Source organism: Heterocephalus glaber, unplaced genomic scaffold (assembly GCF_053883595.1).
Source record: "Heterocephalus glaber isolate CG9 unplaced genomic scaffold, H.glaber_assembly_v1.0 deba00001428, whole genome shotgun sequence".
Taxonomy (NCBI): domain Eukaryota; kingdom Metazoa; phylum Chordata; class Mammalia; order Rodentia; family Bathyergidae; genus Heterocephalus; species Heterocephalus glaber.
Genome location: NW_028258293.1, coordinates 31,536,792 through 31,553,251, shown reverse-complemented (window position 1 = coordinate 31,553,251; position 16,460 = coordinate 31,536,792). Strand labels below are relative to the sequence as shown.

The following is a 16,460-nucleotide window of genomic DNA, read 5'->3' as shown; positions in this document are numbered from 1 at the left end:
CAAGAAAGAAAAATGAAGTCAGTACAATCATTATTCTCTGGCAAAGGAAGTATATTTTGCCACCCAAATTAGCACTTTCAACTAAATGTAAACATTTGTTATCTTTCATTACATTTTTTTGAAACACAGAAATTTTATTTTATAAAACATACTTTGCTTCTGCAAAAATTATTTTAATCCATAACAACTCAGCTAAAACCAAAGGAAAAAGGTAAAAAATAAGGTATTTAAGAGTTACATACTTGATTTTCTACTGTTGTCCTTTAATTATTATAGTGTGTTGAAATTACAGTGAAAACATCTTAATTATCATGGTAATTCACAAACTTAAATTAAAAAAGAAAGTATCACATATTCTCAGGAATTTTGCACCATTGCCATTTCCTTAGCAATAACTTAAGTTTCTTCACTTTCTCATTTATTCACTTGCTGTTGTATATGATAATACAGATATGTTTTGTCTTCTACTATGTTTTTTTTTTTTTTTGGTACTGGGAATAGAACTCGGGGCCTTGCGCTTACGAAGCAGGCAGCAGAACCACTGAGCTAAATCCCTGGCCTACTCCTACCATGTTTTGAAGGAAGTTTGTTTTCATTGGACTCTCATTCTTATTACATAAAGTACTGGGGGAACTAGTCTCTGCTTTCTAAGCCAACAGATGAAAGCAACTGTCCTGGAAGATTCTGGTTTATCAAGTTCTGGAGGTTATGTCTAATTCACAGGGCAGGTTGCAGATTTGATGACTTCCATCACAAAAAACGAATTTTCAGGATGTGTCAGTAAAGTTTATTAAGCAGAATTTAAAGTATACATTTAAAGAAAGCAGAATGTAAGCCCTGAATAGAGAGGTGCTTTTCATTACACTGTTAGTTTTTTTTTGAGACAGGGTCTTGCTATATAGTCCAGGCTGGCCTTGAACTTACTATTCAGCCCTACGTGGCCTTGAACTTGTGGCAATCTTCCTGCCTCAACCTCTGAAGTGCTGGGATTACAGACATGAGCCACCATGCCAGGCTCATTACATTTTAAAGAGGGGAGAGGAAGAGGATGAAAAAAAGAATTAAGATGTGTTAGGTACATGTAACAACTCCCCACAAGAAATGTAATCATTATATACTGCAAACATTCACCAATAAAAGTAAAATAGTAAAAAAGTAATTGCAATTATATAATTAAGTTATGCTAACTTCTGAGGAAAAATTAAGAGCCTGCTTATAAAAAATATCAAAGTTCAACACCAATTTAAATTCTGAATGGTTACATGAGATTTTAAATATCTTCCAACACCTGAAGAAAAGGTAGTTTACTAGCTCCTTTCCTTCTCTTTAACTCTGAGCAAAATTGTGTTTCTCATTTTACAACAGTATAACTCTCAACTCTTTTTAATTCTCTTAAAGATTTCTGCATTCACATGGACCTTCTCCCTGTATTCTTTCTCCCATCCCTAGTCTCTAAAGAAAAGAGATGCCCATTTCTTCTTGACCAAGATTCAATCTGTTCTTCTATGCTCTTTGTTTCTACATCTCCTAGATTTAGCTCCTGTTTTTCATCTATATTGAACATTGGATGGGTATCACTACCTAAAAAATTGATCCTAGTGGGAGTATTTAACTTTTAAGTGCTAAATATTAAATACAAAAAACCCCCCATATAGACTACAACTGTACAGGTAGGAAAACACCTGTCTGATGCAGGAGTTAGCTCAGGAAATTGGCTGGAGAAAGAAGAGGGAGCTCTGCCTTGGAGCCTGCTTTCTGGGCTAGACCTATCTTGTGAGTTAAACATTAGCCCTGGATCAGGATATCCAGGTCTAAACACAAAGGGAGAAAGTAACCAGGTAACCTTGTTTCTACACAATAAGGCTCCATGCATAAGCCCAGTGGTTTCCGGCAATCCTTGGCTGACTCAGCTCTAATACTACGTCACTGACTATGCAGTTTCGATCCCTTTCCCTCAGTGAGCTTTGGATGTCATGTCAGTTCTTCCAAGGGCCATAAAAGGTTAAAGAACAAAAACCAAACTTTACTGCCTAAGAGATGGCAGATCCAAGCTGCTCACTGGCAGGGGTCAAACATCACACCAACCCTTTAATCCCACTCCAAAACCCAATGCTTAAAACCCTCAGCACCAAGCCTCTTCTGGGTCTTGAGCCCTTCTCACTGGCCTACTCTAAACCTGTGGAGTGCACTTTCATTTTCAATAAATCTTTGATCTTGCTCCTCCTTTTGGGTGTCCTGCTCAATTCTTTGATCAAGACATCAAGGACCTGGGCAACACCTCTGATTTGGTAACACTACCCAGGTTAGGAAATAGATTCCTGTTAAAATCCCAGAAGTCCTGCATGTGTTTATTCCCAATCCAACCCTCTGCCTACCTCCTCAGAGGAAACCACTTTCTTGGCTTTCATGATAAACATTTTTTTAAAAGAACTCCCACTCCCTTTTTTATTTGTGGTGCTGGGGATTGAATTCAGGGCTGCACATTTGTTGGGCAAGCACTCTACCACTGAGCTACATCCCCAGCCCAATAAACATTTTCTTACTTTTCTTTATATACAGTATTTAATAATAAAATCGGTCACCTAAATATGCATTCCTAAATAATACTGTTTATTTTGAATTATAATAAAATTTTAATGAAGCTAAATCTTGCATTACAATAGAATAGTATTGTATGCATTTGCATTTGTCTTTTATGATTCAATTATGTTATTTTATATGGCCATGAATTACTTGTTTTTTCCCTTTCTTTTTCTGGTACTGGGGATCGAACTCAGGACCTTGTGCTTGCCAGGCAGGCATGGCACCATTGAGCTACATCCCCGTCCCGAGTTATTCATTTTTGATGCTACATACTGTTTCTAATTTTTTTTTGGTCCATGCTGGGAATTGAACCCAGGACCTAATGCATGCCAAGCAAGTACTTTATCACTAAGCTACACCCCTACCTTAGGTACTACGTATTTAATTGGATGAAAATACCCCAGTTTATTTACCTATAATGTATTTGCTTGATGAACTGTTTTGAACATTTTCACTATTATGAACTTATTTGCATATCATAATGTATAGTTACAAAGTTTCTCTAGAGTATATCTTCAGGAAGGTAACTGATGGATGTATATACAGCATTTTATACAGCATAGTGTATATATACAGCATTATCAAAATGACTAAAAAAGCTACTGTTTTCTAAAGCGGTACTATTTATTTTCCAACCAACATGTATGTTTCTTTTGTTCCACATCTATACAAGTTTTCTTCATTCTTTTCAATTCAATAATTTTATTTTTCTTGGCTAACTGGATAGGCCAACACTTTCAGGAATAGAATTGGTAATAAAAGACACTGTAGCCAGGAGTTGTGGTGCATGCCTGTAATCCCAGCACTTGGAAGGCTGAGTCAGGAGGATCTCTGGGAGTTTGAGTCCAGCCTAGGGTACACAGTGAGTTCAAGCCAGCCTGAATTACATAGTGAGGCCCTGTCTCAAAAAACAAAAACAAAAACACAAACAAACAAAATCAAAAACACATTGTGATCTCATACCTAATCTCAAATGGAAATAACGGTTCACCATTAAGTATAATGTTGCTATAGTTTTGTTCTTGTTGTTGGTTTTTTGGTGCTGGGGATCAAAATGAGGGCCTCATGCATGCTAAGCATATTCTCTATGACTGAGCAAAACCCCCAGCCCTGCTATAGATATTTTAAAATAATCTTTATCATATTAACAAGATCCTTGCTAATTTTAGCTTTGAGATTTAAAAAAAATCATGATTTTTTTCTGTATCACTTATTATTGTCCTTCAATCTTTCAATAGGACATTGTAATATTGAGTGATGGTCTAATCATTTTTTAAAAATTTTATTTTATTGGTACATTTTAGGTATACAATATAATGACATTCATCATTGGAAATTTGCACCTTTACATAATCTCTCTTGGATCTTATTTTTCCCCCTTCCCCTGCCCTCCCTTCAACCCCTCCATCCCTCCCTATTTACAAAGACTGTTTCCATTTTCTCATATTAATTTCATTCCGTTCTTTCCTTTCCCCTACCCCTCGCCTTGGGGTTCCTCTTCCCCTTTGCCCCTTTTCTTCCTATTTCACATTATCTATTATACCTTTTAGTCCTTATTTACACTTTCAGTTTCTCACACTAGAGAAACTATTTGGTATTTATACATGTGTGTCCTATTTATTTCACTTAAGAGTATTGCCTCAATGTGATTCTATTTAGCTATAAATGTCTCTAATTTCTCATTTTTAATGGCTGAGTAGTACTCCATTTCATAAAAAACCCCACATTTTCTCCATTTTATAAAAAAAAGTCTCCAGTTCATGGGCATTTGGGCTGCTTCCAAGTTTTAGCTATTACAAATTGTTGTGGTATGAACATGGGTACACATATATCACTGTGGTATGATTCTTTTAAATCTTTGGGGAAGATACCTAGCAGGGGAATAGCTGGGTCAAATGGGACTTCCAGTCCTAGTTCTTTGAGGTATCTCCATACTGATTTCCACAGTGGTTGCACCAGTTTACACTCCGATCAGCAGTGGAGCAGGGTTCCTCTTTCCCCACAGCCCCACCTTGGTTGATTTCATGATAGCAGCCATTCTTTCTGGAGTGAGGTGGTATTTCAGTATTGTTTTCATTTGCATCTCTCTAATGACCAGTAATGTCGAACATTTTTTCATATGTTTATTTGTTATTTCTACTTCTTTGGCTGAGAAATGTCTGCTCATTTCAGATGTACATTTTTGGATTGGGTCTTTAAATTAGGGAGGTCTGATTTTTTTAAAGTTCTTTATAGATTCGAGATAGTAGACCTTTGTCTGAGGGACAGCTGGTGAAGATTTTTTCCCACATTGTGGGTTGTCTCTTCATATTGTTGGTGGTTTCTCTTGCTGTGCAGAAGCTTTTTAGTAAGAAGAGATCCCACTTGTTGATTGTTTGTGCTAGCTCATGTTCAAAGGAGGTTTTGTTCATAAAATATTTTCCTACACTAATGTCTTCAAGAGTTCTACCTAACTTCTGTTCCAGGTGATTGAGCATTTTTATTTCAATATTTAGATCCTTAATCCATTTCAATTTTAGTTTAGTGCATGGTGAGAGATATAAGTCTAGTTTTAATCTTTGGCAAGTTCAAACCCAATTTTTCCAGCACCATTTATTAAAGAGGCTATCTTTCTTCCAGTGAGGGTGTTTGGCTCCTTTATCGAAGATGAGATGACTGAGTGTGTTTGGAGTTGTTTCTGCATCTTCTAATCTGTTCCATTGGTCCTCAGGTCTGTTTCTTAGCCAGTACCATGCTGTTTTTATCACAGTAGCTTTGTAGTATAGTTTCAAGTTGGGGATTGTGATACCCCCTGCCATGTCTCTGTTACCTAGAATTGCTTTTGCTATTTTGGGTCTCTTTATGTTCCAAATGAATTTTTGGATTGTTTTCTCAAGGTCCTTGAAGTATGCTTCTGGGATTTTAATTGGGATTGCATTGAATCTATATAGGGGCTTTGGAAGTATGGTCATTTTCACTATGTTGATCCTTCCTACCCAGAAGCAGGGGATGTCTGTCCATTTTCTGATATCATCTTCAATCTCTTTTTTCAAAGTACTATAGTTTTCAGAGAAGAGGTCTTTGATTTCTTTTGTTAGGTTGATTCCTAAGTATTTCAGGTTTTTGGATGCTATTGTGAAAGGAACTGATTGCCCTATGTCTGTCTCAGTGAGTCTTTTGTTTTTGCAGAAGAAAGCTATTGATTTTTGTGTGTTGACCTTGTAGCCAGCTACTCTACTTAATTTAGTTATTAAGTCTAGAAGACTTTTGGTGGAGTACTTGGGGCCTTCTATATAGAGTATCATGTCATCTGCAAATAATGACAATTTGATGTCTTCATTTCCTATCTTTATTCCTTTTGTTTCTTTCTATTGTGTAACTGCCGTGGTTAATGTTTCCAAAACTATATTGAACAAGAGTGGGGATAGTGGACATCCTTGTCTTGTTCCTGATTTGAGTGTGAAGGATTTCAGTTTTTGACCATTTAGTATGATATTGGCTGTTGGTTTTTCATAGATGGCTTTTATCAGTTTGAAGTAGAGACCATCTATTCCCATTTTTTGTAGGGTTTTTATCATAAATGCATGTTGGATTTTGTCAAAAGCTTTTTCTGCATCTATGGAGATACTCATATGGTTTTTGTCCTTGGCTCTATTGATAGAGTGTATTGCATTGATTGATTTGTGTATGTTAAACCATCCCTGCATCCCTGGGATGAATCCCACTTGGTCAGGGTGTATGAGCTCCTTGATGATCTTCTGCATTCTACTTGTCAGTATCTTATTAAGGATTTTTGCATCTATGTTCATTAGTGCGATTGGCCTATAGTTCTCTTTTGTGGTTGGGTCTTTCTCTGCTTTGGGGATCAAGGTGATGCTTGCTTCCAGGAGTGAATTTGGGAGTACTGCTTCCCTTTCAATTTCATTGAAGACTTTAAACAGTAGTGACAGTAGTTCCTCTCTAAATGTCTTGTAGAATTCAGCAGTGAAGCCATCAGGACCTGGGCTTTTCTTGGTTGGTAAGTTTTTAATTATCTTTTCAATTTCATTGGTTGATATTGGGTTTAGAATTTTTAGGTCTTCTTCGTTCAACTTTGGTAATTCATACATATCTAGCAATCTGTCCATTTCTTCTGTGTTGTCCATCTTATTGGCATATAGGTTCTGGATGTAGGTATTGATGATCCTCTAGATATCTGCTGAGTCTCTTGTAATTTCACCCTTTTCACTCCTGATTGCATGGATTTGGGCCTTTTCTTTCCTTTTTCTGACAAGGTTGGCTAAGGGTTTGTCAATTTTGTTGATTCTTTCAAAGAACCAACTCTTGGCTTCATTTTCTGTATAGTTCTCTTAGTCTCCATTGCATTAATTTCTGCTCTGCTCTTTATAATTTCCTCCCTTGTATGAGCTTTGGGTTTGTCCTGCTCTTGTTCTTCTAGAAGCTTGAGGTTCAGCATCAGTTTGTTTAACTGGGCTCACTCTGTTTTCCTAATATGTATTCACTGCTATGAATTTCCCTCCTAAGACTGCTTTCATTGTGTCCCATAGATTCTGATATGTTGCACTGTCATTGTCATTTAATTGAAGGTACTGTCTGATTTGTTCTTTAATTTCCTCTGTGAACCATTGGTTATTCAGAAATGTGTTGTTCAATTTCCATGTGTTCATGTAATTTTTGTGGTTTCTTTTGCTACTGATTTCCAATTTCATCGCACTATGGTCTGATAATATACAGGGGATAACTTCCAATTCCTTTGCACTTAATCACATTCTATGAGTGAGTATGTGGTCTATTTTGGAGAATGACCCGTGTGCAGCTGAAAAGAATGTGTATTCTGATTTTGTTGGGTGGAAGACTCTGTAAACATCTGTTAAGTTCATTTGTTTAAGAGTTCGATTGAGTTCTAGTATTTCATTACTTATTTTTTGTCTAGTTGATCTATTTGTATTGAGGTCCCCCACTACAACTGTATTAGTGTATATATGACTTTTCAGGTCCACTAGTATTTGTTTTATATAGCTGAGCGCACTAGTGTTTGGCACATATATATTTATGATTGTCATCTCTTTCTGTTGGATTGTTCCCTTCACAAGGATGTAGTGTCCTTCTTTGTCTCTCTTAATGAGTGTTGCTTTGAAATCGACTTGATCTGCAAGAAGCATAGCTACTCCTGCTTTTTTTTGGGTTCCTGTTGCATGGTGTATTGTTTTCCACCCTTTACCTTTCAATCTATGAGTTTCTTTTTGAATTGTATTTCTTGTATGCAGCATATTGTTGGATCTTGCTTCTTGACCCATTGTGCCAGTCTATTTCTTTTGATTGGTGAGTTGAGACCATTAACATTGATGGTTATAACTGATACATATTGAGTTATCATTGTCAAGACTTTTTCTTCTTGTTGGATTCTCCCCCTTTGCATTTAATTTCTTGTCGCACCTGATGGATTCATTCTGCTGAACTTCCTGGGGTTGTGATACTCATTGTCTGTTCCTAGGATTTTGTCTAAAATTTCTTGGAGTGCTGGTTTGGTATTCACGAAGTTCCTAAGGTGCTCTTTGTCATGAAAGTATCTTATTTCTCCATCAATTTTGAAAGATAGCTTTGCAGTGTACATCAGTCTGGGTTGGAGGCTGTTTTCCTTTAGGGCTTGGAATATGTCACTCCAAGCTCTTCTTGCCTTGATGGTTTGTGTTGAGAAGTCTGCTAAGATTCTGATGGGCTTTCCTTTGTGTGTGATTTGTTTCTTTTCTGTAACTGCTTGTAGAACTTTGTTCTTCTGTTGGATTTCTGGAATCTTAACAATTATATGCCTATGTGTAGATTTTTTTTTGATCAAGGCCAGCTGGAGTTCTATATGCCTCATTTATCTGTATGTCAAGTTCTTTTCCCCTGCTTAGGAAATTTTCTGCCATTACTTCCGTGAACAGTTTTTTTTAATGGTATCTGCACTCTCTCTTGTTTCTTCATTGACTCTCATTAGTCTTATGTTATTCTTCTTTCCATCGTGTAGCAGCTCTGGGTTGATTTCTCAGGGTACTGTACAATTTTAAAGCAATTTTTATTTTCCTGGTCTCTAATGGCAATCTTATCTTCTATATATGAAATTCTGTCCTCACATTGCTTCATTCTGCTGTGTAGACTCTCAATGGCATTTTTAATCTCCTGGAAATCTGTTTGCATCTGTTTTATGGATTCCATTTGTTTCCTATGTTGGGATTCCATCATGTTCCTCAGCTCCTCTGTATTTTTATCTGTGTCCTCTCTAGATTTATTAATCATGTCTTGTACTATGGGCACAATCTCTGCTGTTCTGTGAGAAATTATTTCTGATTTCATTTTTTCCAGATCCTCTTTTGTTGCCAGTTCAGGGAGTCCAGGTCATTGAGTATCAGAGTGTTCCATCTCATTTCCCTTTGGGATTGCTCTATGTGATCTGGAAGTCTGGTTTTGAGACTTGTTTACATGTCTTCTCATTTTGCCGGGCAGCGGGGGTGTGTGTGTGCTGTTGGTGCTTGTGCGGCTTACCTCCTCTGTGCTGGGAGCGATGGAAAGGTGGCCTGGAAGCCCCTTCCTCTGGGCTGGGAGCAGTGGAACAATGGCCCAGAAGCCCCTTCCTCTGGGCTCAGTCTAACCATTTTTTAAAAGACAGGGTCTTGTTATGTTGCCTAGAGTGGCCTGAAACTCCTGGAATCACATGATACTCCTCCCCCAGTCTCCCAAGAAGCTGGGAAAACAGGAGCATAGCACTACTTCTGTCAGTAATATATTTTAAAATAAGGAAGTGCCTTCAGCTTAGTTCCTTCTCAAGACTGATTTGGCTATTGTTGTTCCTTTTCCGGTTTCACATGAATGTTACGGTTTTATTTCTATTTCTATAAAAATTCCTTTGGAATTTTTATTGAAACTGCACTGAATTTATAGATTACTTGGTAAAGTATCTACACCTTTTGTTTTTGTTACTGGAGATCAAACTCAGGACCCCGTGCTTGCAAGGCAGGTGTGGCGCCACTGAACTAAATCCCCAGCCCAGTATCAACACTTTTAGTAAGTCTTCTAACTCATGAGAAAAGGATTTTTCTCAATGTGTTGGTGTCCTAATTTCTTTTACTAATATTTTGCGTACATATTTATAACCTACTTAGTTTATTCCAAGATTTTTTTGGTTCTAGTATTATAAATGGTATTATTTTCCTAACTTCCGTTACAAATAGTTACTGTTACTGTATAGGAATCTGATTTTATTTTATGAAAAAATAAAACAAAACTCCACAATCAAGAGATAACAATTGTTATTGCATTGTGTATTGTTCAAAGTAGTCACTCAGAGTATAAGACTTAAATCAAAAAGAGTTCTTACAATAAAGAAACAATTACACTAATCTTTCTTTTCAACAAACTAAAACTAGTAGGAATGTAACTGACTTTTGTATGTTGGTTTTGTATTCTACAACTGTACAAAATTCATTATTTTGTACAATCTTTAGGGTTTTTATATATTAGATCATGTCTGCAAACAGGAACAATTTTAATTCTTCCTGTTGAAGTTCAATGTCTTTTATTTCTTTTTTCCTAACTGCTCTAATTAGAACTTCTGGTACTTTATGGAATAGAAGTGGTGTCAGTGGGGATCCTTGTCTTGTTTCTGATTTTAAGAGGAAAAGCAGTTAGTTTTCACCATTGAATATGATTGCTGAGACCTTTTCATACCTGGCCTTTATTATTGAAGTAATTTTCTTGTTTCTAGTTTGTTGCTTTTTAAAAATCACAAAAGAGCATTGAATTTTAATTTAATTTAATTTTTTTTTTTTTGGTACCTGGGATTGAACTCGGGACCTTTCACTTGAGGCAGGTGGTGGCACCACTGAGCTAAATCCTCAGCCCAAAGAGCATTGAATTTTGTCTAATACTCTTTCTGCATCTATTGAGACAACATGTGTTTATATTTGTTAATCCAGCATATCATATTAAATGATTTTCATATATTGAACTATCCTTGCATTCTAGAGATAAATCCCAGTTGGTTATGGTTGATGATCATTTGAATGTACTGTTGGATTTGGTTTGCTAGTGCTTTATTGAGGTTTTTGCATCTGTGCTCATCAGGGATACTGGCCTACAGTTTTCTTTTCTTGGAGAATCTTTGTCTTTGGTATCAGAATAATTCTAGCCTCATAAATTAGGCTGGAAATGTTCACTCCTCATCACCTTTTTTGGAAGAGTCTGAGAATTGGTATTGCTTCTTTAAATGTGTGGTAGAATCTGCCAATAAAGTCATCTAGACCTGTACTGTTTTTTTGGGGGGGGATTTTCATTCCAGATTCAATCTTCTTACTAGTTAAAAATCTATTCAGAAGTTTCTTTTAATGATTCACTCTTAGTAAGTTGCTTGTTTCTAGGAATTTGTACATTTATTCTAGGTTATCCAATTTGTTGGCATATAATTGTTCATAGTTGTCTCCCAACTTTATTTCTATGTCATCAGGTGGAATGTCTCTTACATTTCTAATTTTGAGTCTTTTTGTAGTCTTAATTTTGCTCATCTTCTCAATACAATTCTTAGATTTGTTGATCTTTTTAAAAATTGTTTTTCTATTTCATTTATTTCTGTTCTAATCCTTATTATTTCTTTCCTTCAGCCAAACTGGGGTTTGGTTTGTTCTTTTTCTAATTTTTTGAGGTATAACATTAGTTGTTTATTTGAGTTCTTTCTCCTTTTAATGTAGGCATTTATCAGTATATACTTCCCTTAGTACTGCTTTTGCTGTATTCCATAGGTTTTGATATGCTATGGTTTAGTTGTCAAGATATTTCCTAATTTCTTTAACCCAATGGTTATTTGAGAATATATTAATTTCCACATTATATGAATTTTCCAATTTTCCTTTTGTGATTTCTAGTTTCTTTCCATCATATTTAACAAAACTATTTGTATCATTTCAGTCTTCTTAAATTTGTTAAGACTTTTGTGCCCTAACACATTCTATTCTGGAGAAAGATCTTGGTGTGCTTGTGAAGAATGTATATGTTGAATGTTTTGTATGTGTCTGCTTGGTCCATTTGATTTTCAGTTCAGTTGTTTCCTCATTGATCTTCTGGTCTGGATATTCTATCCATTATTGAAAATGAGGTATTAAAGTCCCCTCTTATTGTTGTATTGCTAACTCTCCCTTCATTTCTATGAATCTTTGCTTTATATATTTAGATGCTCGGTGCATATTTAGTTATATCTTTCTAGTCAATTGATTCTTCTTTGCTTCTTGTAACAGTTTCTTACTTCAAGTGTGGTTTGTCTGACCTAAGTATTGTCACCCTGTTCTCTTTTGGTTACCACTTGCATAGAGCATCTTTTCCCAATCTTTCACTTTTGTCCCATGTACAGTCTTTGACTCTGAGTGTCTTAGAGACAATACATAGAATTTTAAAAAATACATTTAGGGACTCTATTTTTTTTCTGTTTGTGGTACTAGGGACTGAACCCAGGGCCTTTGGATCCTTTTCTTTTCCCTGTACTGGGGATCGAACTCAGTACCTTGTGCTTGCCAGGCAGGTGCAGTGCCACGGAGCTACACCCCTGGCCCCCCAGGCCCCCTTTATTTATTTATTTATTTATTTATTTTTTGAGACAAGGTCTTGCTAAGTTTCCCTAGTAGGACACAAACTTTTGATTCTCCTGTGTCAGTCTTCCAGAGTAATAGAATTATGGATGGGGTACTTCCCTCCCCATGTCTTTCCTTTTATGTGAAAGTAATTATTAATAGGAAAGGATTACTATTGCCAATTTGTTAACTGCTTTCTGTTAGTCTTATTTTGCCTTTTTCCCTCTTGCTGTCTTCTTTTGTATTTTGTTGATATTTTGCAATAATGTGCAACTTCCTGTTTTTCTTTTGTGCAATTTCTGTAGATATTCTTACTTATTACCAAGGAGCTATAACAAAACATCCAACAGTTATGGTCTTTTCTTCTTCTTCTTCTTCTTCTTCTTCTTCTTCTTCTTCTTCTTCTTCTTCTTCTTCTTCTTCTTCTTCTTCTTCTTCTTCTTCTTCTTCCTCTTCTTCCTCTTCCTCTTCTTCTTCTTCCTCCTCTTCTTCTTCTTCTTCTTCTTCTTCTTCTTCTTCTTCTTCTTCTTCTTCTTCTTCTTCTTCTTCTTCTTCTTCTTCTTCTTCTTCTTCTTCTTCTTCTTCTTCTTCTTCTTCTTCTTCTTCTTCTTCTTCTGCTGGGCATTGAAGACAGCAGGCAAGAAAAAAATTAAAAAGAACTTTAAAAGAAAAAAATTATTTTTTTGTACCAGGAATCAAACTCAGGGCTTTGTGCTTGCGAGGAAGGCGGCGGCACCACTTAGCTAAATCCCTGGCCATAAAAAAAAAAATTAAAAAGTAGTTTTGCTAGGCATCAGTGCACAGCCTGTAGTCTTAGCAATCAGGAGGCTGAGACAGGAAGAATACAAGTTTGAGGCCAGTCTGGGCTACAAAGTGAGACCCTATGGCAAAAAACAAACCTCAAAAAATATTTTTAAAATTTGGAGACAATCTTTGCTAAGTTGGTTGGGCTGGCCTTGAACTTGTAAACTTCCTTCCTTAGTTTCCCAAGTAGCTAGGATCATAGGCATGTGTCATTGTGCTAGGCTATAAATGTCTACTTTGTTGGTAAATTAAGTCCAATCATATATAAAACATTTACCCTTTAATTCTTCCTACTACCCCCACTTTATGTTACTTTTCACAATTTATATCTCTTCATATTGTCTCTTAAATATTTTATTTGTTTTTTTGGTACCTGGGATCGAACTCAGGACCTTGCTTGCACTTGTAAGCAGGTGAGGTGCCCCTGAGCTAAATCCCAGCCATTTCTTACATATGTATTTTATAGTTATTTTTAATGCTTTTATCTTTTACATTAGAGTTATCTTCCCATTATGGTAGTACAGTAGTCTGGATCTGTCTAGATATTTACCCATACCAATGAGTTTCATACTTTCTTTTGCTACTGTGTTGTCACTTAGCACTCACTCATTTTAACCTGAAGAACTTCCTTTAGTATTTGTTATTAAGGCAGATCCAGTTTAAGCTTTTGTTTGGTTGGGAAAGTCTTTAATTCTTCTTTGTTTTTGAAGGATAGTTTTGCCATGGATAATATTTTTGCTCGATTTCTTTTCATATACCCCTTTGAATATATCATACTATCTCTTTTTTGCTTAAGATTTCATTTGAAACATCTGCTGATAGTTTCATGGAGGTTCCCTAAAATGTGACAAGTGCTTTTCTTTTGCTGCTTTCAAAATTCTTTTTGTCTTTGACTTTTGGTAATCCTGATTGTGTCTAGGGATGAGATTTTTTTTGCGGGGTGGGGTTCAGCTTATTAATTATCCTTTGAGCTTCCTAGAACTTGGTGTTTCCTTCCTCAGCTTTTGGAAAATTTCAGCCATTATTTCTTTGAATAGGCTTGCTGGTCCTTTTTCTTCTCCTTCTGACTCTTATAATGCATATATTAGTCTGCTTGGTAGTATGTATCCATAATTCCTTTAACCATTTTTTACTCTTTTTCATTTTTCTTTTTGCTCCTCATGTCTTGCGACCTGTCTTCATGACTTCTGATCTTTTCTTGTTTGACCTAATCTGCTGTTCAACCACTCTAGTGAATTATTTAGTTCAGTTAGTGTCCATTTTTATGACTGTTGTTTTGAATTCTGTTTCATGAGGGTCAGTTTCTGGAGATTACCTTGTGCATGTGTTTGGAACATCTTTGCCTGTTTCTTTATTTTCCTTGACTCTCTGTCGGTGTCTGCACACTAGACAAAGCAGGTATCTCTCCTAGTCTCAAATTGGTCTGGTACTTCTCACCAACCTTCCCAGCCAGAGATTCTGGGAGGCCTCTACCAACTCTTATCTTTCCTCAGGAAGAAACAGGCAGTATGTTTTTTTCATCTGCTTACTTGATATTGAGCTGGGATAGAAGGTGGCTATGGTGTTCACCAGCCTACATCACCACCTCCATTCTCCTCTGGGTCCTAACTGCTGGACCTTTCATAGCACGAAGATGGGCAAGATAGATATTAGTTTTTTCAGCATACTGGAGAAGGTGGGACACTAGATACATGAATAAACTGTTTCCTTCCTTAGAAAAAGAGCTAACAGCCGGGCTCTATCTATCTGAATAGGGAGGATGAATGGTGTTTACCAGCCCACACTGCTGCCTGTATTCTTCTCTAGGTGGCTACATTGTACTGGACTTGGCAAGGCCCCAAGTCTTGCAAGAGAGTTATCTGTTCTTAAGAAGCTTTGGAAAAATTTGGGAACCAGATATGTGAACTGCCACCTTTCCTCTTTTGGGTGAAGCTGGAATTGAAGATCTCTGATTGTACAGTGTTATTCTATGGAGCAAGCTCTTTAGGTAAATGTTGTCCTGAATCTCCAAAGCAGCTCTAGTGAATATGGTTTAGTATTCTCCTACTGAACAGTTTCTGACTGCTCAGAAAGGAAATCTGTGTGTAAATCGCTGCTGGATTGATGTGCTTTTGGACAACAGGAGGGTCCAGGATTTTCTACTCTGCTATTTCACTCATGTCACTCCTTTGCTTTTATCTTCTTGAAATATATTCTTAATCTTTCCTTTTTTGGAGTCCCTGCCCCCAGATATACACATTTTAAGGCTAGTTCTTTTTCTTTCTTGTTTTTTTTTTTTTGGTACTGGGGATTGAACTCAAGTCCTTCAGCCTGTGAGGCAGGCAGCGAAACCACTGAGCTAAATCCCTGGCCCTATTTCTCTCCAAGTACTCATTTTGCTGCATCCTATGTGTTTTAATGTATTTTCATTATGATTTTATTCATTCATTTATTGATTTTTTTTTTGAGATGGGGATTTGCTATGTCATTCAGGCTGGTCTTGAACTCACTATGTAACCCACACTGGCCTCAAACTCACTGTGATCCTCCTGGCTCTGCCTCCCAGATGCTGGGATTGCAGGTGTGTGCCACCACACCCAGCTTCATTATGATTCAATTTAAAATGTTTTCTAACTTCTATGATTTCTTTGGTCCATGGGCTATTGAAAATTATATTAACAATTTCAATATAATTACAGTATAATCAGAAATTATATTCTGATTCCAATGCTTTGAAATGTGTTAAGACTTGCTTTATGTATCAAGTATATATACAGTACATTTTTCTCTTTATAAATAGATGTTTTCTGAATATTAGACAAAAATGTGTGTCTGCAATCATTGGGTGAAATCCTGCCTTCCCCATGTCCCATACCCCTAGTACTGGAGGACTTCACGCTGGGTAACATGCCCAGCCCCTTTTTATTTTGCGAGAAGGTCTCACTAGATTTCTTGGGTTGGGCTTCAATTTCCAATCCTCCTGCCTCAGCCTTCCAAACTGCTGGGATTACAGGTTTGTACCACACCATGCCCTGGTTGAGTGCAGCATTTTATATTTGCCCTTCTAGTCAAATGGTTAAAATATTATTCAACTGTTTTATGTCCTCTGTCATGAGAATTATGTATTAAAATCATCAAAAATTATAGATTTGTCTATTTTTTCTAGTTTTGTCAAATTTGACATATATTTTGAGATTAGAGGTCTATATAAGTTTTTTTTTTTTTTTTGGTACCAGGGATCGAACTCGGATCCTTGCGCTTGCACAGCAGGAGGTGAAACCACTGAGCTAAATCCCCAGCCCTATACAAGTTTTAAATTACATTTTCTGATGAATCTTTTAATATTATCAAGTACTCACTCTTAATCACTAAAAATATTTTTCCTTTAAAAACAATTCTTCCAGGGCCAGGGATTTAGGTCAATGGTTCTGCCACCTGCCTCGCAAGCACAAGGTCCTGAGTTGGATCCCCAGTACCAAAAAAAAAAGTTCTTCCATATTGCTTTTGCTTAATATTTGC

The 16,460-nt window shown here is 36.5% G+C and overlaps 1 protein-coding gene across 7 annotated transcripts in view; it reads right to left on the bottom strand.

The window, feature by feature from the left end:
• The window catches only part of Acer3 (alkaline ceramidase 3), a 168,606-nt gene that overhangs the window by 30,383 nt on the left and 121,763 nt on the right, over positions 1-16,460 (bottom strand). The window contains exon 7 of one of the 7 annotated variants that reach the window (XM_087211991.1): positions 2-12,775. The exons of the other annotated variants lie outside the window; for them this stretch is intronic. Within the exon in view, the coding sequence (XP_087068117.1) occupies positions 12,509-12,775 (267 nt within the window). The 3' untranslated portion in view covers positions 2-12,508. Of the gene's footprint in view, position 1; positions 12,776-16,460 lie in introns of those variants that run through there. 7 annotated transcript variants of the gene reach the window in all.